General features: G+C 64.9%; 2 protein-coding genes across 2 annotated transcripts; one reads left to right on the forward strand and one right to left on the reverse strand.

Moving 5' to 3' along the window:
- Positions 1-1,859: 1,859 nt before the first annotated feature.
- On the reverse strand, positions 1,860-20,965 carry ANKRD52 (ankyrin repeat domain 52). The gene is made up of 28 exons (XM_086628643.1): positions 20,890-20,965; positions 18,250-18,333; positions 16,049-16,127; positions 15,069-15,139; positions 12,709-12,909; positions 12,528-12,615; positions 12,229-12,371; positions 11,856-12,068; positions 11,661-11,739; positions 10,997-11,111; positions 10,828-10,910; positions 10,619-10,736; positions 9,651-9,719; positions 9,197-9,337; positions 8,834-8,911; positions 8,420-8,531; positions 7,717-7,788; positions 7,107-7,308; positions 6,590-6,677; positions 6,324-6,441; positions 5,874-6,093; positions 5,235-5,322; positions 4,314-4,397; positions 3,995-4,140; positions 3,753-3,835; positions 3,229-3,311; positions 2,883-2,974; positions 1,860-2,222 (listed from the first exon to the last, which is right to left on the reverse strand). The coding sequence occupies exons 1-28, from the start codon at positions 20,914-20,916 to the stop codon at positions 1,978-1,980; spliced, it is 3,222 nt and encodes a 1,073-aa protein (XP_086484769.1). The 5' UTR covers positions 20,917-20,965; the 3' UTR covers positions 1,860-1,977.
- A 1,363-nt stretch (positions 20,966-22,328) lies between these two features.
- Positions 22,329-25,470, forward strand: COQ10A (coenzyme Q10A). The gene is made up of 5 exons (XM_086628541.1): positions 22,329-22,408; positions 24,196-24,339; positions 24,420-24,612; positions 24,708-24,809; positions 24,924-25,470. The coding sequence occupies exons 1-5, from the start codon at positions 22,329-22,331 to the stop codon at positions 25,089-25,091; spliced, it is 687 nt and encodes a 228-aa protein (XP_086484667.1). The 3' UTR covers positions 25,092-25,470.

A 25,470-nucleotide genomic window follows, 5' to 3' on the forward strand; every position in this document is an offset into this window, starting at 1 on the left:
CGAGACGTGAAGAAAATGTGCTTATCACCCAAAGGCCAAGACTGAAACGTCATATTTGGTTCTAAGAGTTTGGCTTTGGTAAAAGAGAGCAACAGTGCGAGGGGGCCCTCCCCGCGGGCCGCCGGCAGCTCCCTCGCCTGCCGGGAGCCTCCCCGGGAACGGCCGGCTCCGACGCCCGCTCCGCACCGCGACCGAAACCCGACAAACACCGCCCGAGCAGGAGCCACCTTCATTTAGAAACGACTTTAAAAAAAAAAAAAAAAAAAAAAAAAAAGAGACTAATACCTTATTTTGGCTACAGAAACGCTTTTTCTCTCCGAAACGCCGGGCAGAAGAGCCGCAGCGCGGGGCTCGCGCCGTCCCACCGCGGTGTCGCCGGCACGGCGGCCACTCGACTCGGTGGGAGAGGGGGATCCTTTCCTCCCCGCTCCCATCCCGGGGGGATCCCACCGGGATGTGGCCTCGGGGATGACGCAGCCTCGGCCCCCGCCCCGCGCTCCCCGCTTGCGTAAGGCTGCGGAGGAAGAGGAGGTCGGGAAGAAGACGGTTCCCAAGCGCCTGTTGCCCTGTCAGCCCCTTCTCGTTCTCTGCATCCCAGTCTTTGGCTTCGAACGGACTCGTGGTACGGAGAAGGAGTAGCGGGTTGTTTTTTGCACATGATGCAGTTACAGTAATTCCGAAGGAAAAAAAAAAAAAAAAAACCAAACAAAAAAACAACGGAAAAAAAAAACCCAAACAGTGCAACAATCTCGAATGCTTCAAACCTGCATTATAAATATGATTTCTAAAATTAAAAAGAGAAAACCCGAAACAAAAAAAAAAAAACATGATCCCACATACACGCACGCTAATAAACCTGCCAGGATGCTGCATCGGAAAAACAAACACAGACTTACTCAGGGTTGTGAATGAGGACTTTGAAGTGCATTTTTTCCTTATTAAAAGGCTAAAACTTTCAGAACTTTTTTTTTTTTTATGTTTTTTGTTGGTTTTTTAAAGGTAAATGCTCGTTTCTTTATAAATAACTTTTTTTCTTTTTTAAAAAAAAAAAAAGCAACACTGACTCTCGCATGGAAACGGCCACGCGAAACGGAGAACGCAAGTTCAGGAAAGAATCGTTTCTTAGGATCCGACGTTTTGCCGAGAGAAAAAAAAAACACAACACAAGCAACCAACCAACAGAATCCCTAAAGTGCCTGGAGTGGGGAGGGAGGCTCCAGCAGCGCATCCGCAGCCGGGGCGCGGGGTTGGGCAGCAGCACCCGTTTTTGCATATCAATGACAGCTGCCAGAAGGATATTTTAGTGTCCAGGTACAGTAGATCTTGATTCAAGTGTTCGTATTGGAATCGAAGGATGAGCGTGAGAAAAGTGATTGCAAGAGAGGAGCAGTTACAGTGGCACTTGGCCAGGAGCTACACCCACCCCGGCACACGCGGGACCAGCCAGTTCCCAAAAACTCCCACCCCCTCCCCATCCCACCAAGAGTTCAGGCGTCCCCGTCCCGGCCGGAGCGAGGGTTCGGGGCGGCCCCGGCGGAGGCGAGGCAGGGCGGGAGGCACCGGGAGCGCTGGAACTGGTTCCATCCCACCTCAAAGGCTGGGGGGACAAACTCCCGCCCCGTCCGCGGGCCAGCGGACGGCGGCACCTGCCTCGTCTCGGGCGGGCGAAGCCCTAATCCCGCAGCGTCCGTCTCCTGCCCCGCCGCCGGAGGGACCGCGGCAGCGGGGCGCGAGCGGGCGCTGACGGAGAAAGGGTCAAGGAGGGGCAGGAGACGGGAACAGCACCGCCAGCTGCTCGTTAAACCAATTACAGCTTTGGCACCGCGCTGGCAACCCAGCGGGAAGAGGAAGCTCTGAACTCTTGGCCCATCCGGCCGCGCCAGAAGGCCTGCCCAGTCTTGTTCTCCTTTAAAGTGCCCTATATTTATAGAATTTCTAAATAAATATAATAAGATATTAGGTCACCCATAGTTTAAGCTACTCCGAGTAACAGCCGTCCAAGCCGATGGCGCCGTGCCGGTCCTTGCCGTAGGGGCAGGTGCCGCCGTTGGGCAGCGCCCCGCAGGCGGCGGTTTTGGCCGCGATGCCGCAGTTCTTGAGGAGGTTGAAGCTGAAAGAGCTGATGGCGTCTTTAGGTGGGAAAGGCTTCATGGTGGAGAGGATAAGTGCCAGGCAGTCAGCAACGTCCTTGTTGGGGGCGCATGCCAAGGCTGGGGTATGACCTGGGAGAGAGTCGGGGGTGAAGAACCGCTCCGGACGGGCACCTTCCCCGCGGAACGCTCCGGCCGGGGCAGTTCTCGCCCCCCGAGCTGAGGGGCCAGGACATCTCCATGGCTTTGTCTCAAAAGACTCTGCTTCGGGGCACCGGCAATCCCGGCGATCGCAGCAACCGCTTCGAAGCGTGCCAGGATCAGCGGGAGACGAATAAAAAGCGTCGGAAGCCCCAGCAGCACGGCAGACGCAACGATATTTTTCACAACTTAGAGGTATTCCAGCAGAGCAAGAGCTCTGCTGGGAGAAAAACCTTCTGGCCACGACAACAACCAGTTTCTGCCAACTTGCAAGTGAGTCAACAGCTTCTCGCCGGCTCAGGCTGGGCGGGTTTTGTGCCTGCCCGCCATCGGCGGGAGAGCCAGGCAGCTGCCAGAAGGTGCACGGGGGGTAAAAGACACATTTCAAACACCTGTGGGACCTCAAAAAGCTTTTACGGGGCACGGCAGGGTGCCAACGTCCTCGGCCAGGGTGCTCCTGCGATGCCATGAGCTGAGAACGTGCTGCTCGGCCGTGGAACGGATGCAGAAATCCATCCGATCCTGGCAGCCCCGTCCCCCCGGGACACGACGCTGAACCCCCCGCCCCGGGCACCCAGGAGGAAGACGCACCTTCTTCATCCACAGCCAGCACAGTGGCACCTCTGCTGAGCAGCGCCTGCACGACGGAGGCCAGTCCGTTCCGCGCCGCGATGTGCAGCGGCCTGGGGGCAGAGGGAAAGGCGGCGGTGACGCGGCAGCGGAGCCCCCGGCCCCAACACCTCGCGCTAAAACAGGGGGGGTCTCTGCGGGCAGCTCGGCGGGCAGACACTCGACAGCTCCCGAGCTCACCTGCTGGCACGTGCACCGCACGCACCGAGCCGGAGCAGAGCTCCTGCCATCACCCCCCCCAAGGTACCACCCCCCCTGGCAAAGCCCAGGGCTGCTCCCCGCCGGCGCCAGCTGCCCAAATACTCACATCTGCAGAGCGCTGTTACTTGCATTGATAAGGCCAAGGTCTTGGGTTTCCCCCAGGATCAACAAGGCACACTTTTCATGACCCTGGAAAGGAGACTGAGCTGCTCACAGCGCACGAGCAGGATGGGAGGGGTGGCGGGGGGTGCAACGCGACCCCCCCGGATACAGAAACATTCCCTAAACCCGACCTTCTACACCGCTTTGGCAGAGCCCGAGAGGACAACCTGCTGTCCCCTCTGCAGCATCTCCTCCGCGCGGACACGCGGATCAAAGCCTCCGGCTCCCACCGCGCCCCAGGACGCACACGGAGCTTGGGGGGGGGTCCCCAGGAAAAATGCAGACGGGGCTGTGCTGTGGGCTGCTCCAGACTGAACCAGGAGGGTCCATCCAGGTCAGGACAGGTACACAGGCAGCAGAGCACGCCCAGGGTCCTCGCCTCGGCTCTGCCGGGGCAGGAGGTGCCGGACAACCCTCTCGTGAAGGCGGTGGTGACCGTGACCCCGGCGGCGAGCGGCCGGCCCCTACCTTGCTGCAGGCCAGGTGAAGAGCCGTGTTCTTGTTGACATCCAGCACAGTTATGTTTGCTTTCGCTTGGAACAGCAGGAACTCTGAAACGAGGAGGGACGGCCGCGGTCGAGAAGCCGCAGCACAGAGCCCGGCAGCGGCCGCGTGCCAAGGGGGCAGAGGAGAGGGGCGGCTGTGAGGAGCAGGACAGCCCGGCTCCCGTGGGACCCGGTGGTGGAGGGGGCAGGCTGGCAGCCACGTACCGACCGCTGCGGTGTGCCCGTTCTCAGAAGCCATCATAAGGGGAGTCCTCCCCAGCTTGTCCGGCATGTCCACCTCGGCGTGGTGGCGCAGGAGCAGCTGTAAACCGTGGATGTTGTCTGCAAAGGCAGCAGCGTGAAGGGGTGTCCTGGGGAGATGAGAGAGCGGGTAAGAGGAGGGCACAGTACCCATCCCAGCAAGACCCCCCGGGCCTACAGACACGCCTGGAGATGTCAAGAGACCCTTCGTGCCACGGGAAGTCACAGCCACCACCCGGCAGCACCGGGGAGCGGGTGACAAGGGAGGGATGGGTGCGCTCACCTTCCTTTGGCATCTCTGCTATTAACAATCTTGGCACCTAATGCTTCCACCAGCATCTCAGCAGTGCCATCCTGGTTGTTAATTCTGCGCAGGGACGAGAAGGACCGTTAGAACGAGGCTAAGCAGCGCCAGCACCGCTGCAGTGGGAGTGGGCAGCGCGTTCCCGCGGCTCTGGAGTTGTTTAGGGTGAAACACCCTTTGCCCTTCTCAGTATGACTCGAAGAAACACAGTCCCCTGCCAGACAACAGCCTTGCCCATCCCATCCCTCTACTGCTACGGGTGCCAAGGATGCACCAGGCCCACCCCAGGCAGAACATGGCACTGCCTCCACCCTCCTCATCCCCGCACAGCTGCCCAGGGCAGCGCGCTCCTTCCTCTGCCGGCTGCAGAGCCGCGGAATCACTGTCAGCCCCAAACTCCTCTGCACCCCGTGGGACCCCAGGGACCATGCTCCCACCAGAGCCCCAGACGCCCCCGAGGAAGGTGGCTTGGGACAACGTGGAGCCTTTCTCCCACCAGGGCCCATCCTCGTGGGAAGACCGCAGATTTCCTGAGATGCTCCATAACCAAAGAGCAGAGATGAGCCATCCAAGAGGGCCGGCACAGGCTGAGCCACCAGCCCTTGGCAGCTCCATCGGCGCTGTCGAGCCGAAAGCCTGCTGGCATCGGAGCCTGGTACACGCCAGAAAAGGGGACAGCTGCTTCACAGCTCCCCGAGGAACTCCAGCCGTCCGGCAACCCCCCCTCTGCCCTGGGGGAGCCGGGATGAGCAGGTGGTACCACCCTGAGGAGCCGCTGCCGCCCAGGGAAGAGCCCTTGGCAGGAAGGGCAGGGTGTGGGGCTCCTGCGCTCAGACCACGCGTCCCCTCTCCCACGTCACCCAGGGGGAGACCCCGGGGCAGGTCCCAGACGCCACTTACACTGCACAGTGCAATGGAGTAAAGGGGTTTCCTTCCAGGTACGCAAACGGATTATGTTCAAGTAACAATTCAAGACAATCTTCATGCCCTGGGAGGAGGGACAGAAACACATCAGCCCGCGGTTCCTCACTGCCACCGAGCAAGAAGGGACTCTCCGTCCCTCTGGCTCTCCCCACGTCCAAAGAGCCGGAGCACCCCAGGGCTGCACAGGACCAGGGGCACTCCTGAAGCTGCTGCACTTCAGGAGGTTTCCAATTCCACACCACCTCCTGAAGGACTTCCCAGCCACATTGCTGGCTTCCCTCTGAAACGCTGAGACGTCCCTTCCTGTGGCTGTATCAGTCCCGGCACTCCCTGCAGCCAGGGTGACGGCCGAGCAACCCTATCAATCCAGCAGCCCTGGAGGAAGCAGCCTCAGCTGTTCTGTAAGAGCTGTTTTCCCATTTCATTCCTTTTCTAAGGTGTTGGGCAGGGAGAGGAAAACTCCCCCCAGATCTGCGCCGTCCTTTCCACCAGGCTGGACTCTGCTGGACCAACGGCTCCCGAAACAGAGGGATAACCTGGCTCTCCTGGGCTCCCTCCTCCCCACCAAGCGGAAGAGCGGAGCGGCGGCGGGCAGTGCCCAGCCCGGGTCCTTACCACTGTACGAAGCCCAGTGCATCGGTGAGTAACCGCTGTAGTCCACCACGGAGTCCAGAGGGTCAGTAGACAGGGCTGCCTGCAGCAGGGTCCTCAGGATTTCTAAGTGCCCGCACGCCGACGCGAAGTGGATCGGGGTCCGGCCTTTGAAATCCCGACACAGAACGAAGGCATCGTGGTCCAGCAGAGCGGCCAGGCAGTCCTCGCAGCCCGTCACAGCCTGTGGCCAGGAAAGAGGACCGGGAGGTCAGATCTCACCCGTCAATCACTCAACAACAGAACTACCCCCTTCTTGTGCCGCTTCCTTCTCAAACGCTGCATCTCAGGAAGGGAAAACGGGCTCTTGTGACCAAACAAACCACCTGCTTGTTCTCCAAGCAGCCTCTGCTCAGGAGGACGGGCAGAAGCTGCCGCGCTCCGGGCCCGCGCCGGTCCCAGGGATGTACTCACCCCTCGGTGCAGGGCCGTCCTTCCCCTCTTGTCCGCTGCGTCGGCTGTGGATCCCTTCTCCAGCAGGAGATGGACGCAGTCGACGTGGCCGTTCATGATCGCCAGCATCAGTGGGGTTCTGCGGGGGGACAGGGCAGGAGGGAGGAGAGGGGGCTTGGAAATCAGCTGGGGTCCAGCGTTGCCCTCTGTGCCCTGCCCCGGCCACCCTGCAAGGGGCCTGACCCTGTGCCACACAGATCCCAAGGGAAACATCCCAAGGAACTCACTGGCCGTGGATGTCCATGACGTCGGTGATGTCCGCCCGCTCCCCGCTGTCTATCAGGAGGTGCAGGGAATCGGTGTTCCCGTTGGCAGCTGGGGACGACGCAGGAGGAAAGGAGCCGTCACGCGCATGGCCAGACGGGTCCCCCCCTTCCAGCCACCGCCGCGAACCGAAGGAAGGGGCTGGTGCCCAGCGGCCGGGCACGCGTGGCTGAGCAAATTCGTGATGTGGTTGCCAGGCTACGGGACTGATCGGTGCGCGCACAGGCTGAGCTGGAGACACGTGTGTGCGGAAGCTGCTGGTGTCTTCTCTCCCACCTGCTGCTGGGCCACGTGGACCCTGGGCTTCTGCTGGCACATGGCAGCAGCAGGCTGCACCGGCACGTCCTGCCCCCGCGCATCGCCCTGAACCGCAGCCCCTTCCCCTCCCCAGCAGCAGCGTTGGCACCGACGGCTGGACGGGCTCCGGACACCCTCCCTGCTGCCTCCCGACCGGCCCCGGCCCCGTCTGCGCTCCGTCACCTGCAGCGTGGAGAGGGGTCCACTTCCTCTTCCTCTCCTTCACCAGGGCGGACGCGCCGTGGCTGGTGAGCACCTCCACGCACTCCGTGGAGCCTCTCTCCGTGGCGAGGTACAGCGCCGTCCGCCCTTTGTGGTCCCGCACGTCGAGGTTCACGAGGGTTTCGGCGAGTGTCTTCAGGGCTTCACAGTGACCATTATAGGCCTGAGGACAGAGCAGCCCACTTCACCACGGTGCCCGAATTCCTCCTCCCAGGACAATTCCTGCTCCCTGGGTCCCTCCAGCCGGATGAGCTCCCGCCTGGCCACTGCCTCTCGTTTGCACCCGGGTCCCACGCGAAGCCCTCGCCCGCTCCCACCCCTGCCCACGCTCAGACAAGGGGGTGGCTCCGGAGCGAGCGAGGGGTTTAATGCACGGATCGAAGGGCCCCTTTGGGGAAAGCCGTACCCCAACCACCGCCGGCGGCTTTCCTCCCCTGCCCCGCGCGGCACCGACAGCCGCAGGGACCCAGCCCGCGCTGCCCGGGAGCGGGCACCTCTCCAGGACACAGCGTGAGTCCCACACGGAGCCAAGCGCCGTCCGCAACCGTGGCGTTGGTCCGGCCGTACTCACAGCTAAGTGCAAAGGGCTGACTGGAATGGTGCTTTCCACATCCTCCAGGCAGTTAAAAGACATTTCCAGGAGCTGCAACAGCAACAACACAAAACCGTGACCGATCCGGGGCTCGCGGGGGCTTCGGCAGACACCCTGTCCGCACACGCCAACCACCTCATCCGCTCCAGAGCGATCTGAATTCCAGGACTGGACCTTAGCCCGGCTTTGGGCCCGGCACAGACAGTCACGCCAAGCCCCTGCTAGGCAGCAGCCTCCCCACCACTCCTACGACCTCCTGTACCCACGCGGCTGCCAGCTCGCCCCGGAATGACGCGGGCATTTCACGCAGTTACACGGCATTTTCCGTACTGCAGGAGCTCTTCCTTGGCACAGGTCCTCAGGCTTTCCTTTGAAAGCCCAGCTTTGCTCTACAGCCCAGGATTTAAGCAAGACATCCACACGTGCCCCTGTGCCAGGTAACAAAGCTCCTCTCTCTCGGGCATCTCACTCAGGCCCACGTCTTTCCTCCCTGGTACTCCCCGCACGACGGCTCCCCAGGAGCTCTCCAGTCAAACCCATCTCCCTTCCTCCTGGGCAAACCCTGACGCCGGAGTGCCTACAACACGTGCAGTTGCCTGCACCACAGAGCTTGACACACTCCTTAGGGGGGGGATTCCCCCCTTCTCCCAGCAGCACGGGGGGTTTTCTCCGGCTCACTCACCAGTTCGAGGTTCTGCCTGTTGCCGTACGCAGCTGCATAGTGGACAGCGGTATATCCCTGCTTGTCCCGGAGGGATGGGTCAGCACCATTATCCAGCAGGAACTCTAAACAGCTGCAACGAGCAAGAGAAAGGGGAGATGAAGAAGATGGGGAGACTGGAGAGGCAGAGCATTGCAGGGACCCCCCCTCCAGCTTTGATCCCGGAGCAGATGCTGCACGAAGCCCCTCAAGACACGGAGCGCGGAAGCAGGGGCCAGGTCTGCCTCCGGAGTCCCATCAGCAGATGCTTCCTCGAGGGCACCACTGCTCGCTCCGCGTGCGCAGAAGCAGGATCATTTCCAGCGACTGCGGGCGGGGGTCCGGGCAGGGGGCAAACAACACGCAACCGCCCGTGGGGCTGCGGCGCGCACTCACAAGAACGCCTCCTTCAGCCGGGACTCCTTCAGCGGCTCCTCATCGGTGTCATGGCTGTTTCCTGAATGAGTCTCTGCTCTGAAAGGCCAGAGACCTGCGTCAGTTCGCGGATTAACCCCTCCCGCCCCACCCATGCTCCCCGAAGCGCTCCCCTCTTCACCAGCCGCTGAGCACCAGCTGCAGGGAGGTGTGCTGCCATCCCCAGCCCCATGCCATCGTCCCCAGCCCCGTGCCATCATCCCCGGCCCCATGCCGTCATCCCCGGCCCCATGCCGTCATCCCCGGCCCTGCACCGTTGTCCCCAGCCCTGTGCCGTCATCCCCAGCCCCGGCAGCGAGGAGCGTGCGCCCCCGGGACACTCACCTCCTGTAGGTGTCCGAAGCAGCAGCATAGTGTAGGGGGGTACAGCCTTTACAGTCGGCCTCGTTAATACTGGCTCCCGCCGTGACCAGCGTCACCGTGCACTGGTAGCTGCCGTTGGCAGCCGCGTAGTGCAGGGGTGTCCTGGCAAGGGGGGAAGGAGAAGGGGGCTTAGCAGCGCTGCCTGCTACACGGACGGAGAAACTCGCCCGGCAGCAAGGCGGGACGCAGGGAGGCAGCCACCCCCCCGCTGCACCCCGCTCTGGTGCAAGGGTTTGGGTCAGCAGCTCCTTCGGAGGCGCCGGAGCTGAGAGGGGGTGAAGGATGCAGCTTTGGACACCAGATGCGGCAAAGCTCTTAGGAACGTGCCAACCCGAACCCAGGCTCGGTGCGCTCCAGCCGTTTTAGGGCTGGAGGAATCGCCCTCGCTCCCGCGCACGGCGCGCAGCACGCCTACCTTCCGAATTTATCTCTCCTCCTCAAGTCAGCACCGCTGCTCAACAGCAAATTAAGACATTCAACGTTCCTGCAGGAGGTGGGGAGACGAGTTAGCACAGACCAGGAGCGACCGCAGCAGGAAGGCGAACCCCTCCGAGTCGCAGACGACGCAGCCGCGCGTCTCCCCCGCGCAGCCCCGGGCTCAATCCGGTTTGGCATCCCTGGGCAGCGGCAGAGGCTGGATGCTACATGCACAAAGCTCTTCCCGGCTCTCCAGTGAAACAACCCTTCCTGCTTCCTGCCTCACCCGCGCCATCCCGCACCGCGCGGAGCTCTCCGACACCCGGGCAATTACAGAACGACATCAGCCGCGGCATTAGTGCAGCAGACGCGCTGGATTTTATGCTGCGGAAAAGATCTGGGATTTCTGGTGTCTGTGCGTTGTTCCGGCGGCTCAGGCACGGTCACAGCGCGGCGATGCCGAAGGACGGCTCCGCGACCGGCTCTCGGCACCGTACAGACGTAACGGAACCAGGTCCTGGATGGGGTTCTACACCTCTGCGTATCGCCGCAGCCACGTTCGCTGCCAACGTGCCCGCACGAAATCCAACCCCAGAGCGAACCATCCGAGGCATTTACACAGCCAAGGAGACCCCCGCTGCTTTGCAGGCACCGGCTTGCGAGCCCCTCGCGGACCCCCAGCCGAGGACGTGTTTTAGCCCCATTTTAACGAAGGGTTAAAGCCACGGAGGGCAGCGACCGGGAGGCGTCCGAGTCAGCGGCAGAGCAGGGCCAAAACGGGGCCAAAACGTTTCCATTTTGACTCCTGCTCCAAGCACAGGTCTCTGCTCGCTCTCGGAGCCGGGAACGGCACCCAGGGTCCGACTCCCGGCGCTGTGCCAAGCGCTGCGCCGCGCTGCCCGCGCCATGGCTCACGGGCAGAGAGGAGGGTCCCGGTGCGGGACCGGCGCCCCGCGCGCGGCTCACCCTCCGGAAGCAGCAGCGTGGAGGCAGGTCCTGCCGAGGTTGTCAGGCGTGTTGATGTCGAAGCCTGCAGACAGCACGTGCTCGTTGCTCAGCGAGGAGACGATACTGTACAACTGACCTGGGCGGCGGGAGGGGGGTGGGGGGGTCAGGGGGAGCTCCAGGGGCCCCCCTGTGTGCCCCCGGGCAGCAGGGGCGGCCGAGCCACTCACCTGAGGAAAGTAGCTTACGACAACAGTCTGAAAATCCAAAGAGAACAGCTAAGTGCAGAGGGAACATGTCGTGGATCCCACGCCTGCCAGGAGAGGAGAAGGGAGTCGGGATGGATCATTTCCGCATCGTCCAGCCCAGGGCAGGAAAGGCAGGAAGATCCTTCCCTACCTTGCAGTGTCAGCACCATTCGTCATCAAAGTACTAATTAGCAGCTCGTGGCCGTATCTAGCAGCAACGTGGAGGGGGGTATTGCCGTACTTGTCAGCGCAGTCGATCTCACTGCCTGGAAAGCCAAAGCCAAGCGCTTTGCCAGGAGGTCTCCGTGTTCCCATCCCCAGCAGCCCAGGCTGTTCCGACGGCCGCACCCCCATCCCAGGGACGCAGCTCAGAACTCCGCTCAGCATCGTGCAGGAGGAGAACGGTAAACTGGTCTCTGAGCTGGGAGCCCAGCTGTATCCTGCAAACTGGGACATTGGATCTCTCCCCCTCGCCCCAGGAGGGGACACGCTCAGCCCCAGCGGTCTCCAGCTGAACCCCTGGGGTGCTGCCAATCCCACAGCCCTCTTACAAGAATATTGTCTTTCAGACTGGACGTGGCGGTGGGAACGTTCTTTGGCCGCAGCAGCTCTGACCTGGCCGGAATTTCAGGGCCCTGGTCGGCGTTTTGCTGCCCTTGAGGGCTCCCTGCCACCCCCCGCGCAGCACAGAGTGAGCTGGTGACTGCAGAGCTCCTGCACCCTCCGAGCAAACACGCAGGGAGGGCCTGGAGGTGGGTGTGGGAAGCACGGGACAAGGCTGGGGTGGCCCGGAGCCGGAGGAAGAGGCCACTCACCGTTCTGAATGAGGATCTGCGAGCGCGTGAACCGTCCATGAATGGCAGCCATGTGCAAAGGGCTCTTCCCTTCCTTACTCTGCGGAGAGCAGAAGCGACGTCGCGTCAGGCTTCCCGCCGCCCTGCCCGGGCTCTGCCGCCGGGCAGCGGGTCCCCGCCGCCCCCATCCCCCAGCTCAACCCCTCGGCGCCAGACCTGAAAGTTGACATCGGCCCCGTTGTTGACGAGGAGCTCCAGGCACAGGGCCCCGTTGGTGGAGACGGCAGCAAAGTGCAGCGGGGTGAAGCCCTTCTCGTTGGGCTGATTGACGTTGGCGCCGTAGTTGACCAGCTCGTTGGCCACGGCGTCTTGGCCCATGTAACAGGCAATGTGAAGTGCAGTGTTTCCGAAGGAATTTGGTTCATCGATCTGTGGGAGCAACAAACCCCAGAGGATTTGGGGATTCAGGAAGAAAAAAAAGGCAGCTGAGAACCAGCTGGGGCTCCTGCCACCGCCCAGCACCCTCTCCTGCTCCTGTCTCCAGACTGGCTGGTACCCGAGCGCACCCCACTCGAGTGCGGGGTCTCACCTCGACTCCCAGCCTCAGCAGGTGACGCACGACTTCGATCTGGCCGCTGGCCGCCGCGGTGTGCAGCAGGGTGTAGCCCTTCTTGTCCTTACACATCACGTCAGCTCCCCGGGCCACCAGCAGCTTCAGAACTTCCAAATGCCCTGGCCAGGAGACAGCAGTAAGAGTCAGCGGTCCCCGGGAAGCGGAGATCTGGGCACAGCAGCCTCTGGGGAGCCCCACCGCTCTGCAAGGTGAACCCACAGGCAGCAAGCGACGTGGGACAAGAAACCAGACCGATGCCCACGGGGAAAACCCACCTAGGAAAGCTGCCCAGTGGATGGGCTGGCGGTCCTTCTTGTCGCAGGTGCTCAGGCTGGCCCCTTTGTTCAACAGCAGGTTCACCATCTGGGTGGGGAGAAGCAGGGGGGTTAAGGCTGCGAAGGACCCGGGAAGGGGGACAGGCGAGGGGTCCCCCGCGCCCCAGCCCACGTCGCCTACCTCGAGGTGGCCGCTGTGCACAGCGTGGTGCAGCGCCGTGCGGCCCGTGCGGTCTGCGACGTTGACAGTGCTTAGCAGGGGGATGATGGCCTCCACGCACTTGGTGGCCCGGTTGGCAGCGGCGACGTGCAGAGGCGTTTGCCAGTACTTGTCGCGGGCATTGACATCTGCCGAGTGCTTCAGGAGGAGGTGAAGTGCCTTCTGGCAGGAGCAGAGGGAAGCAGAGCTCTCACCCAACCTGCCGGAGCCCGCGGAAGCCCTCCGGCCCGTGGGGGAAGCCGCAGCTCGGTCCACCTGGTGCGTTCAGCACACGCAGATCCACGACAGCCCCGAGAGCCGGCGCTGCCCGCGCGGGGCTGAGCGGAAACCGCTCCGCACGCTCACAATCATAGAATCATAGAATCATAGAATGGTCAGGGCTGGAAGGGACCTTCAAAGGTCATCTAGTCCAACCCCCCTGCAAGGAACAGGGATATCTCCAACTAGATCAGGTTGCTCAGGGCCTTGTCCAACCTGGCCTTGAACGTCTTCAGGGATGGGGCATCCACCACCTCTCTGGGCAACCTGTTCCAGTGTTCTACAACTCTCATGGTAAAAAATTTTTTCCTAATATCCAATCTGAATCTACCTCCCTCTATTTTAAAACCATTACCCCTTGTCCTATCACAACTGGTCCTCCTGAATAGCCTCTCCCCATCTTTCCTGTAGGCCCCCTTGAGGTACTGGAAGACCGCTATAAGGTCACCCCGGAGCCTCCTCTTCTCCAGGCTGAACAGCCCCAACTCTTTCAGCCTGTCCTCATAGGAAAGGTGCTCCAGCCCTCTGATCATCTTTGTGGCCCTCCTCTGGACCCTCTCCAACTGGTCCATGTCTTTCTTATGTAGGGGGCTCCAGAACTGGACGCACAACTACGGCTTCTCCCCGCTCTGCCAACGGGAAGGACTTGTTGGCTTCCGTGTCCCTGCCGATACTGGGAAGCCCACGCACGGCTGGGTTTCGGGATGTTATCACAGAGGAAGGGGGAGAGGGGTAAAGACAGAGTGAGAGGCGCTTCCGGAACGAGCAGGGAGAAGGAGTCTTCCCTACATGAATCCTCCAGCCCTCACCTGAGCTGCTCCAGCTCCGTCCGATGTCTGCGACCTGAACGAGCCGGGCTCATCCCACCTCAGCGCAGCGGCAAAATGCGGCGGCACGGGGGCACCGGGACGGGAGAAACACCTCCGAGCCCCGTGATTTAACCGGGAGGGAGCGTTCAGCCGTGACCCACGAGGTGCGAAGCACCCGGGCGATGACGAACGCGACTCACTGACCTATATTTGATAATTATTTCCCCTTTTTGCTGGTAGAGGCTGTTTGCTGCGACCCCACATCTTCCTTCCTACGGAAGCATCGGGGCGGCGCTTCCAACGATCCCGGCCCTACGGCTCACTGCTCTGCTCTTTCCTCCCAGGGCTGGGGGTGATACCTCTCCCGGCTGGGAGATGCACACGAACCGCCCCGGCAGTCCATAAACCCGCCATCCTGGGGAGCAGGCTCCAGGGAGGAAAAGCCGTGAAGCTTTCCGGAAGGCTCCTCTCAGGAGCGGGGCATGCGGGACGCCGGCGGGGCCCCGTGCCAAGCACCCCGGGGAGGAACAGGAGGAGGGAGGTGGCTGAGCCGAGGCAGAGGAGCAAAGGAGCCCGCTCCAGTTCCCAAGGAGCACCCCGGCACAGACGGGGCTCGCTGAGCGCCGGTGTTTTAGCGACCCGCAGCCACTGTCCGCATGTTCACGGCAAACGCCGTCGGCAGAGGTTTGGGCTGACGCCTTTCACCGCGCGTCTGCTGCCGGTGAACAGAACTCACACGACCCGCCGGGGCTGGTAACTCGCCCTGCGTGTCAGTCGGGGCTCCGATCCTCCGGCTCCGACCAACACGAGCACAGAGGTCCTTGCTCTCCGGAGACTCGAAACAGGACAAAGTTAAGTGGGATGAAGTTAAGCCCACAAAAGCTAAACGTCAGGAAATCTTTCCAACAAGATCCGTTGGAGTCGGCTCCCGAGAGAAAGGGCTACAGCCCCATCATCCCTCAAAGAAATGTAAAGCTGGATTAGGCAAAGCCCTGGGGAAGGGGGAAGGCGGGAGCAGGATGTTGTGGGGAAAACTCATGTGCTAACTCCTGAAGGATGGTGGGAAGGAAACGAAGGAAATTTTTTTCCAGCTCTCATTTTCAGCCCCCGAATTACGCATTCGTCCCCTCGCCACTCTGACGAGACCACTGGTCTCAGCCAAAACCAGGCAAGACGGCAAAGAGAAGCAGCACGGTCCCCCCTTCCATCCGCGCCCACCGCCGCCACGCCAGGAGCAGGGCCAGGGGAACCCACCTCGTTACGAGAAGCCGCAGCGCGGTGTAACGGGGTGAGCCAAACAGTGTCCTTCGCGTTAACGTTAGCACCTGGGGAAGAACAAAAAAAGAAAGGGGTCAGGGACAGAGACCCCGCGAGCCCTTCTGCTCCGTAGTTTAAAAGGCCACTTGAGACAAAAACCAGAGCATTTCATGCTGGGAGCTGTGGAAGGAAAGAGGACAGGTTACTGCCATCCCCGCTCCATGTCTGTGCCAGGCACTCAGGTCCCACGCCCCCTGAAGCCCCTGCCCGTCTTCGCTGCTGAGAACTCAACACACAGGCGTGAAAAATTCAACACGGGGCACATAAGGGCATCCCGTGCCCCGCAGACGGAGCCGAACATCCCCAATCCCGTCTAACAAGCCCTCAGCAAGGATTTCCCCAACTCCCTCCTTGTCAGGGTCACGTAGGATCACGGCAGCCTCGGGGTTCCCCCACACCACCAGTGGCTGCGAAGCCCCTGGTGCCCCAGGGCACCGCGCTGGCGAACAGCAGACAGGACACTGCCCCGCCTGCCCCGCACGGAACGACGGGCAGCGTTACGCCACGTAACACACGCCGAACCTGAGCAAAACCCCCGGGTTTTTAGCTGATCCCTCTCCATGAGCAAGTGAACCTCGGCTCCTGGAGCATCCCGCCGCTGCGGGCATCTCCGAGGCGTGCGTCCCTCCTCCCGTGCTTCCTTCCGACGCGGAGCACCTCGCACACGTCCCCCTCCCAGCTTGCTTTCCACCTCTGCTATTTCAGTTCCAAGATGCTTCTCAGCCCGAACAAACCTCTTAGGATTACGGCAACGTTTCCTAATCTCCCCCTGGCTGCAACCCCACCGGCTTAAGCACGAGCTGCCTGGAGGGTGACCAAAACCTACTGCTCTTGCACCCCTGCGAGCAGAGGAGATCAGAAGACGCCGTACAGGCAGCGCCACACTCGAGCCGGGCGCCCCGAGCCTCGGCCCTTACCTGACAGGATGAGGAGCTCGAGGATTGCAACATCTCCTACGTAGGCAGCAGCATGCAGCGGCGTTCGTCTTTCTTGGTCCTGAGCGGGGACGTAAGAAACGAAAACCATCCGTGAGCTTGGAGGGCAGCGAGATCCCTCCCCGGCTCCAGTCTGCCCCAACGCCTCCCGTCAGCACGTGTGGCACCTTGGGATGCAGGACAGGGGGAAAACTGCCTAAACCCAGCACCCTCCTGCGGCATCGTGGGGGTGCGCGGCCCTTTGGGAGCTCCGCGGGCACCACGGGGTACCTGGTGCCAGAGCAGAGGGTACCTGAGCCATAACCCCAGCACGAGACAGGGAGGCTGGGAGAGCTCCAGCCACTCATTCCATCCCCCCCACTGACTCCCTGGAGACCAACCCGCCCTGGCTCCGGTGCTGCAGGACTTAACCAACATCTGCAAAGCACCCTGCGGTCCGAGACGAAAGCCCGGCCGCGCTCCGACAGCACGCAGGCTGTCCCATTCCGCACACTTTCATCCTCTCAGCTGACAATACAACCGCTCGGAATCACAGACAGCTCCGAAACCAGACTCAGACCCGCCGGCTGCCGAGGGCAGGAAGGTGCAGAAGCCCCTCTCTGATCCTGGATTGGATCAGCCACCGGAAAAACTGCGTAACCTGTTTGGGTAACCTCTGCCTCCGGGCGTTTGGTTCAGGCTTTCCTCGGGGAACACGCCACGCACTCAAGTCAGGAATCATCAAGCAGAAAACCAGACGAGCACAACTCATTTCAAGCCCCAGATTTTGCCATTAAGGGGAAAAAAATGTAATTGCTTTTCGTTAGGTTACGAACTCTTTGGAAAATGGTGGCGGTTTCACTTTTTTTTGGTAACGCCTTGTGCTGGCACAGCCAGGCAGGAGGATGTGAAAGTGAAACCCAGCTGGCAGGTCATGAACAAGCAACAACATTTCTAAACCTGCACACAAAAAGGAAATTAAGTGTTAACAATTGTGGGTTTATTCCTCCAGCAGCTGCGCAAGAGCTGAGCAAAACAATCCCAACACTCTCCGGACCAGAGAGGACGAAGAGCTGCCGGATCCCCAACCGAAGTAGCCATGGCAAAAAATCCCCACTTTTTCTCCGTGAAATAAGCAGAGACACGGTCGAACCGTTAGTCCCGATGGCGCAGGGGACCACGTCACCCTCCCGGGACGCCGGCCCTTGAGCTCAGGGTTTAACGCCACGAGGATCGGGGAGCGCTCCGGTCTGGGCTCTGCGGGCCAGCTTGGGCGAACGCCGTGACCAAGCGCCCGGCGGAACAAACAGGAACGTGCCAAAGAGCCGGCAGCTGCCTGCGGCACAGCCGGGGCAGCACGGACCGCAGCCCCGCTTCACGCCGCGGCTCGGAGGAGGGCAAGACGGTGAACCAGACCTGGCTGCTCTCGCCGACAGCTCACGGCTCAGCCCAGCTTTTGGGCTGAGAGCGCGAGAACCGCTGACCTGGCACCTGTCCGGCTGTGCCACCGCGCCGGGCGGACCCGGGCCTGCCAACCTGCCAGCCCACGTTGCAGCAGCCGCGCTCTTATCTGCACATCTGGCACCGATTTGTCAGCGGGAAGCTCCTAAACCAGGGCGAGGGAAGGCACGCTGGCGAGTCCGACCGGAACGCTCACGGGCAGCCTTTGCCCCTTCCTGCGCCGGTGCCCGGTCCCCACGCCCCACGTGAGGACAAACCACGCTCAGCAGCACCACGGGCGGCTGCCCAGGACCCCGGCTTTGCTGAGCAGCCCAAACCCACCCCCCGCCTGGGATCCACCTTCTCACGAGGTGGAGCTGCCGCCTTCACACCAAACCATTTTGGGTCCCGTCCCAAAGGAGGAAAAGGTGAACTGGCCGGGCGGCTAAGCCGAGCCTCCGTGACAAGTCCTCCCACGCACCCCGCAGCCTCTCGGCGACGCTCCGCACGGCCGACAGCTTCGCCAGGCTCTCGCCAGCTCCTGGGAAGGGGCAGGAGTTCTGGTCCTCCTTGCGCCCCATTTTACAGACGGTAAGATCGAGGCCATGGGACAGGAGCAGAACCCAGAAATCCTGACCATCCTCACCGAAAAGAGCCCCCCTGGCAGCACCCACGGCTCACCCGCTGAGCCTCTGCCCTCCCCTCTGCCCAAGAACCGCGCCGCAGGGAAGGAAACGGGCCGAGCCCGGCCAGGCAGCACTCACCAGTACATTAATGTTCTCCTTCTGATTCAGCAGCGACCGCACCTCCTCTACATCGCGGTTGAAGATGGCTTGGACCAGAGGAGGCTGCCAAGCAAAAGAGAAGCAAGTCGTGAAGGTGGCACGACGCGGAGGACACAAGAGGGCGGAGAACTGGCAGCGTCACGGCACGTCAGGGACTTTACACCAGCCCGATCCAGCCAGGACCTTGCTCCACGAACGAGCCCTCTGTGCCTGCTGCTGCCAGTGCCCAGCTCATGGGGAGTGCCCAGCGGCTTCCTCACACCCACGGCTCAGCCGCCACCAGGCACCCATTTTCAAGCCAGCGAAGGTGCTTTTCTTGGTTGTTTGTTGGTGAAGAGACCAGGGAATCATTGGAAAAGCCTCCCCACTTCCCGGGTCCAAGGAGCAGCGCCAACCACGGCCCCGGCAGCCACCCAGCAGCGTGCCCATGGCACGGCTTAGCTCTCCGCACGCGGTACCTGAGCTCAGGAAGCAGGTCCAGCTCCCGCTCTCCAAAGCTTTAGCCACAGCCAGAAAACCCTCCCTCCGAGCTGGCCCAAGTCTCCCAGTAGGAGACAGATCTTCGCAGCTTTCCCAAGGCACAGCCAGGCGATGCACCGTGCTCTCCTGCAGAAGGCTGCGAAATTACTGCTGCTCTCCCGTCTTCTGAGAAACACCGATGATGCTGGGCTGGCTCCGACGGCGCAAAGAGCCTGGCAAGGCCCTGCCTGGCAAAGCCCAGCCTGGAGCTCCTCCCGCTCCCTGGTGCCCACCTCTCAGAGAAGTCTCCTGGCAGACCTGGGTAAGAACCAGGAGCAGAGCCCCAGCCCGGGTCACGAAGCCAGCCGGTGCCATGGGCTGCCGGACCGACCGCCCGAGCTGCCCGAGCCCTTTGTGGAGCGGGGCAGGTCAGTGCCCCAACCTCCGGGCACCGCCCAAGAACCCTGCGCCCCATTTCTTGTTTCGCAGGCCTACAAACGCCGTTTTCACGCAGCCGGTTCGCCGGGGCAGAGGCTGTGGCTGCCCTGGGTCCGTTCGGCACTCGGCACCCCGCGATCGCTGCCAAACCCGACGCTTCCCTGCTCCGGCTGTCTGAGCCGCTGCTGTGACCCGGAGCGAGCCCGGCAGCCCCGGCACACCCCCTCCAGCTCCGCTCCCATGCCTGAAGCTGGAGCTAACGGTCAAAACCGGCGAGCCCCGCTTGTCTTGGCCTCTCGGAGGGGCACCAGAGGTGCGTTTTTCTTCTGGGCCCTGCTGCCCAGCCAACGCGGCGCTCCGCCGCTCACCCCAGCATCAAAGTAAAAGCAGTTAAACACGGGGAACACATCCTGGGTCAGAGGGAAAGCGTGAGTCATTCCCCTGGAATGCAGCAGACTCAGCATCACTCGTTAGACATTAAAAAAAAAAAAAAAAAGTTTAAAAAAAAAAAAAGAAAAAAAGGGAAAGAGTCGCAGACGATAATTATGCCCCGAGCAGCCTTCGGTGGCGCGCGGTTTGCAGCAGTGCTGGGTCTGACACACCCACCCACCATTCACAGGGAACGCTAAATGTTTTGGTTTCCAAAAAAAAAAAAGTTCTATTTAAATCACAGATTCATCCCTCGGCCTCACCCTCCCCTGGGCACCCACTCCGCCAGGCTCTGGGCACCCACCCCGCCAGGCTCCGGCGCTCGCCGGGTTAGCGATGCCGCAGGAGCGGGGCACGAGGGGCCGGCGTGAACATTTGGCTTCGAGGGGCCGCAGCCCCGCGCTCCCAAACCGGGCTGGATAAAGGCGGTTTAGGTAAAACCCGCGCGGAAGAGCGGATGCCCGAGCCCGGGCGACGCCGGGGGTCACCGCGCCGGTGTCGGGGTACGGACATCCAGCCCAGGGAGCCAGGGCCGCGAGCGGCAGCGGATGTGCCGTGAGAGGAGCTCCCGGCCGGGGAGAGGGGACGGGGGTCCCCGGTGAGACCCCACAGCTGGCAGGCCGGGAGCTGGTGACGGCCACGCGCCGGTGGCACCGGTGTGGGGGCTACCTTGAGACGCGGCGCGGGAAACACCCTGCACCCAGGGGTGTCCCCAAATCCCGATGGGGACACCCTGCACCCCACGAGCGTCCCCAAATCCCGATGGGGACACCCTGCACCCAGGGGTGTCCCCAAATCCCGATGGGGACACCCCGCACCCCACGAGTGGCCCCAGATCCCGGCGGGGACACCCCGCACCCCACGGCTGCTCCCAAAGCCCCGCGGGGACACGACGGGGCGGCAGCGGGAGGCGCGGGGGGCGGGATCCCGCCCCGGGGGTCTCCCCTCCTGGGCCGGGGGTCCCGTCCCGGGGGGTCCCGCCCCCGCTGGGCCCGGCTGCCGAGCGCGGGTCCCGCGGCCGCGGGCGGAGCGGAGCGCGGCGGGCGGCGAGCCCCGCGCCGGGCCGGGGCTGCGGCGGGGCGGAGCGGGAGCCCCGGCGGGCCCGAGCGGCAGCGGGGAGCGGGCCGGGCGGGCCCAAGCGGCGGCGGGCCGGGGGCCGCGGCCTGGGGCGGCGGCCGAGCCGAGCCGGGCCCGGCGGCGGCGGCGGCGCGCACTAGGCCGCGCGTCCCCGGGCTGGCGTGGCGGCGCGGCCGGGCGCGGCGCGGGGGCGGCGGGCGGGCGCGGCGGCGGTACCTGGTCCGTGATGCTGAGAATCCCCATCTCGGGGCCGCCCTCAGCGCCCAGCTCCCGGCATCGGGCTCCGGCCGCGGCGGCTCCGCTCGGGCGGCTGGCGGGGCGGGGAGCGCCTGGGCCCGCCCACCGCCCGGGGAGCGGCCGCCGCCGCCGCCGCCGCCGGGCCGCAGCGCCGCCGCCGGCCGCCAGCGCCGGGGCCGCTGGCGGGGGCTGCGGGAGGGACCCCCGGGAGCCGCCGCGGGGGCACGGGCAGCCCCGGGTCCCGTCCCGCTTCCCCCGGCCCAGATCCAGCCGGTGCCCCCCGCGCCGGGCGGGAGGGAACCGGGGCGCTGGGCGAGTGTCCCATCGCTCTGCCGGGGCTCCGGGACCGGCCGCTGCGGAGGGCAGCCTGGCACCAGGGTGTCCGTCGCCCCAATGTCTGCGGGCACTGCCCTGCAACCCCTTCCATCCACCGCGCCGGTTGCCAAACCATGCCACCACTCCGGACTGGCACGGCAGCTCGGTGTCAGGGCGGGAGCTGGGCCAAGGTGGGGGACAGCTGTGCCCACTCACTGCCCCGCTGCCCGCTCACCCGGCAGTGCTGCCCGCATCCCTGTGGCTGCCCGCTGCCATGGCCGCACCCGCTCCCACCAGCGCCCAGGTGCCGTCAAGCGCTTCCTGCTCGCGGGGCCATGTGCAGGACTGGGCATCGCTTTACCCGCTCCCCAACTCGTCTGGGCCCCGCGGTCGCTCCCGGGCCCCGCTCTGGGCACGCGGCCACCAAGCGTCGCCCGGTTTGTAACGGTGTTACAGCGAGGGGCCGTGGTGCCCACCGTGTGGCCGGAAGATTCCGGGCTCGCTGCCTCCCCCGCTCTGCCCGGGCACGGCTCCCGCTGCCGCCCGTCGCTCGGAATGCCCGCCGGGGCCACGTGCGGGCTGGCGGGGTGGCACGCGGCCAGAGCAGGAGGTGTCGGGACGGCGCTGCCAGGCTGTTCCCGCCGTGTGCTCGGGGCTGCCGTCGGCTGAATGCCGCCCAGCCGGGGCACCGGGAGAACCGACGGAGCCCGCGAGCGGCCACGGGCGCTTCCGCGGGGGAAGGAGCCGCAGCCCCGGGGCCTGCTCGGGGAGCCGCGGGCCGGTGCGCCCGCCCGGACCGCCGGGCCCCGATCCAGCCCCTGGCTGCCGCCGGGCGGCGGGACGCGCCGGGGCCCGGGGGGCCGCGGGCCCAGCTCGGACTACACTTCCCGTCGTGCCTCGCGGGGGGGGGGGGGGGGGGGGGGGGGGGGGGGGGCTGCTGGACTACAGCTCCCGTCGTGCTCCGCGCGGGAGGCGTCGCCCCGCCCCGCCCCCCGGGCCGTGACGCGCGCGGGCTCCATGGCGACGCGGTGACGTCGCGGGCGGGGTGAGAGGTCACGGCGGCGCCGGTGCGCGGGTAGCGGAGCCGCGTCCCGGCCCCGGTCATGGCGGCCCGGCGGCTCCGCGGCGCCCTGCAGCTCGGGGCGCGGCAGCGGCTGCGGGCCGCGGCGGCCCCGCCCGGCAGGTGAGTGGCGGCTCCCGCACGGCTCCCGCGGGCCCGGGCACCGGCACCGGGCACCGGCACCGGCAGGGCCGCGGGGCCCGGGCGGCGGCACCGGGGCGGGGGGCTCGGGCTGGGAGGCGGGGGCGAGCGGGGCCGAGGGGCCGGGGCGGAGCCGAAGGCCGCGGCCCGGAGCCCGGAGGTCACACGGGGCCCGCGGGCACCGGCGAGGGCCGCGGGGCGGGGCCGGGGCGGGGCCGGGGGCGCCGGGCAGGACCGGGGCAGAGCCCCGCGGGGCGAGCGGGCGGTCCCGGCCCCCCGCGGCCCCGGGGGCCACCCGAGGGGTTTCAGGGACACTGAGGGGACCGTGGGGGCCGTGTCCCGGAGCGGGGCCGTGTCCCGGGAGCGGGCGCGAGGGCCAGGCAGGTGCCAGCACCTTCTCCTTGGGTCGGGAGCGGCGTCGGTCGCACCGCCGGGACGGGCACCGGCGTTAAGGTTTGCTCGGGCGAGCGGAGAGCCCGGGAGACCTGAGGCCACCCCGCCGTGTCCCCCGCCGGCACCGACCTCTGTGCCCGGCCGCGCCGGGCATGGGCAGAGCTGGCAGCTGCGCTGGTGGCACCGCTGTCGCTCTTGCCAGCTCGGAGCCGGTGCCAGGCGGTGGGGACAGGGCAGCTCTGGCGAGCCCCGGGCAGCCGGCCTCACCGCCGGCTGGGGAGCGGCGCGGCAGCGGCTGCAGCGTCGTGCCGTGGCACCGGTTTAGGAGCCGGCTTTGCCGAGCCCCGTCGCGGTGCGGGTACGGCACCGAGCGGTGCCAGGCAGAGCCGTGGTGTGAGCGAGGAGGGGGTGATCGCGGTGTGGCTGCGGCTGTGGGGTCCCAACCGAGAGCCACAACGCCGCTGACCGTCCTCTGCTGTGCCACCCCGGCTATTCCGGGCACACGGCGGCTGCCAAGTGCCCCAGGTGACTCCGAGCGTCGGGTGGCCCTGGGGAGAAGCGGGACCTTTCTTCCCGGCCCCAGTCCTGGAGGAGAGCTGGTGTGACCCGCTGGCAGGCACTGCTAAAAATACCCGCGCTGCCCGGCGGGCACCGGGCGCTGCCAGTTACAGCCGCCAGTCACGGGAGGGGGCCTGGTGGGGCCAGCCCTGACCCGCGGCCCCGCGGCAGTTGGCGTTGCAGCCCACCATGGCGCTGTCTGAGCCGCTGCCTTCCTGGTGCTTGGTGGGGCCCAGTGGGACGAAGCCGAAGGGGCCGACGGCAGCGCTGTGGGAGCACCCTGCTGCTGTCGGCACAGCTCCGGGGTGGGTGACACCACCGGGACCCCGCTGTGCCGTCGGGGTGCGGCCTCTCTGCGAGGAGGTGGTGTGTGTTGTCCCTTCCTGGCAGCAGCACTGGCACCGTCCGTGCTGCACCTGAGGGATGAGATGGGACCGGGGTGGGATGCGGAGGAGGGGGAAGGTCTGGCCTGAGCGGGGCTCCGTGCTGCCGCCGGCGCCCGGCGTGGGGCTGCGGTGGAGCTGGGGAGGGGCCAGGGGGTAACGGGCAGTTGTCTCCGCTCTGCCGCTCCGGATTAGGTGTCCCCGAGGTCAGGTTTCCCCCAGCCTTCCTCCGCTGGCACCACAGCAGCACTGGCAGCAGCCCTGGGACGGGCGCTCCGGCTTCCCCGGCCTCTGCCCACCGGCGCCGTGGCCGATTCCCATCCCGAGCGGGTCTGGAGGGGGCCCACCACCATGGCTGTCCCGGTGGGCGCTCCCGGGAGGCTCCGCTACCCGGCACGGTCGCGGTTCCCCCGCTAACAGCCGTCTCCCGCCCAGGCACACGGCCCTCTGCGGCCTCCGGCTCAGCCGGCTCGGCCGGCTGGCGAGCGGTGCCGAGTGGGAGCCCCGGGCCCAGCCCAGCCGGTCCTTCCTCAACCTCACCAACAAGCGGAAGGAATACTCGGAGCGGCGCATCATCGGGTAGGTGTGGCGGCGCGGCCTCCCCGCCGGCGTGGCGGCGAGCGCCCGCGGCCCCGGCTCCAACGCGGCGCTGCCCCCAGGTACTCCATGCAGGAGATGTACGACGTGGTCGCCAACGTGGAGGACTACAAGAACTTCGTGCCCTGGTGCAAGAAGTCGGTGGTGGTCTCCAAGCGGACGGGCCACGTCAAGGCCCAGCTGGAGGTGGGCTTTCCGCCCGTGCTGGAGCGCTACACCTCCATCGTCACCCTCGTCCGCCCCCACCTCGTCAAGGTGAGCATGGCGCCGGCGTGGCACGGCACAGCGGGCAGCCGGACCGCCCCGGCCGGCTCCTTGGGCCCCCCCTGACCGCTGCTCCCCCACCCCAGGCCGTCTGCACCGACGGGCGCCTCTTCAACCACCTGGAGACGAACTGGCGCTTCAGCCCTGGCATCCCCGGCTACCCCCGCACCAGCACCGTGGATTTCTCGGTAAGACGCTGCGCCGGGCGGGTCCCGGGCACGACGCCGACGGGGGAGACGGTTCCCGCTGCGGAGACGTGCCGCCCGCCGCCGGGGGCTCACGCCGCCCGCTCTCCTCCCCAGATCTCCTTCGAGTTTCGCTCCCTGCTGCACTCCCAGTTGGCCACCGTCTTCTTCGACGAGGTGGTCAAGCAGATGGTGGCCGCCTTCGAGCGCCGGGCGGCCAAGAACTTCGGGCCCGAGACCCGCATCCCCCGGGAGCTCATGTTCCACGAGGTCCACCAGACGTGAGGGCGGCCTGGCCACCGCGGACTGTGCCAGGGCACCAGGGCTGCCCGCCTGCCCACCCTCCTGCGTATTTATTTGAGTGCATCCGCTGCCACCGCCCTCGCGGCCCCCGGGCAAGGGGGCTGCTCCTGGGAGCGGGCGCTGCCGCGAGCCCCCAGCCGCACCACCGCGGGAGCTGCGTCCCAGCGCTGGACTCCCTGGTTTTAGAGCTGATTTGGGGTTTTAAGTTTTGGTTTAGTTCTTGGGAGCTCTTTTTTTTTCCCCTTTTGGGCTTTTTTTTCAGCTCCTCGGTGAGGCTGGGGGGTCTCGGCAGCAGAGCAGCTCCCAGCCGGCCGTGCCCGGGCCCTGCCGCCTCGCTCCGGGAGAGTGGGAGGAAGGTGGG

The sequence above is a fragment of the Tauraco erythrolophus genome, chromosome 31 (assembly GCF_009769465.1).
Source record: "Tauraco erythrolophus isolate bTauEry1 chromosome 31, bTauEry1.pri, whole genome shotgun sequence".
Classification (NCBI taxonomy): domain Eukaryota; kingdom Metazoa; phylum Chordata; class Aves; order Musophagiformes; family Musophagidae; genus Tauraco; species Tauraco erythrolophus.

Bases quoted from the DNA above. Each gene is read 5' to 3' on its own strand.
- ANKRD52 (XM_086628643.1), bottom strand. From the start codon at position 20,916: ATGGGGATTCTCAGCATCACGGACCAG. The intron at 18,334-20,889 runs GTACCGCCGCCG...TTTGCTTGGCAG, and splicing joins TTCTCAGCATCACGGACCAG to CCTCCTCTGGTCCAAGCCAT. The intron at 6,094-6,323 runs GTGAGTACATCC...TCCTGGCCACAG, and splicing joins GGACGGCCCTGCACCGAGGG to GCTGTGACGGGCTGCGAGGA.
- COQ10A (XM_086628541.1), top strand. From the start codon at position 22,329: ATGGCGGCCCGGCGGCTCCGCGGCGCCCTGCAGCTCGGGGCGCGGCAG. The intron at 22,409-24,195 runs GTGAGTGGCGGC...TCTCCCGCCCAG, and splicing joins GCGGCGGCCCCGCCCGGCAG to GCACACGGCCCTCTGCGGCC. The intron at 24,613-24,707 runs GTGAGCATGGCG...CCCCCACCCCAG, and splicing joins TCCGCCCCCACCTCGTCAAG to GCCGTCTGCACCGACGGGCG.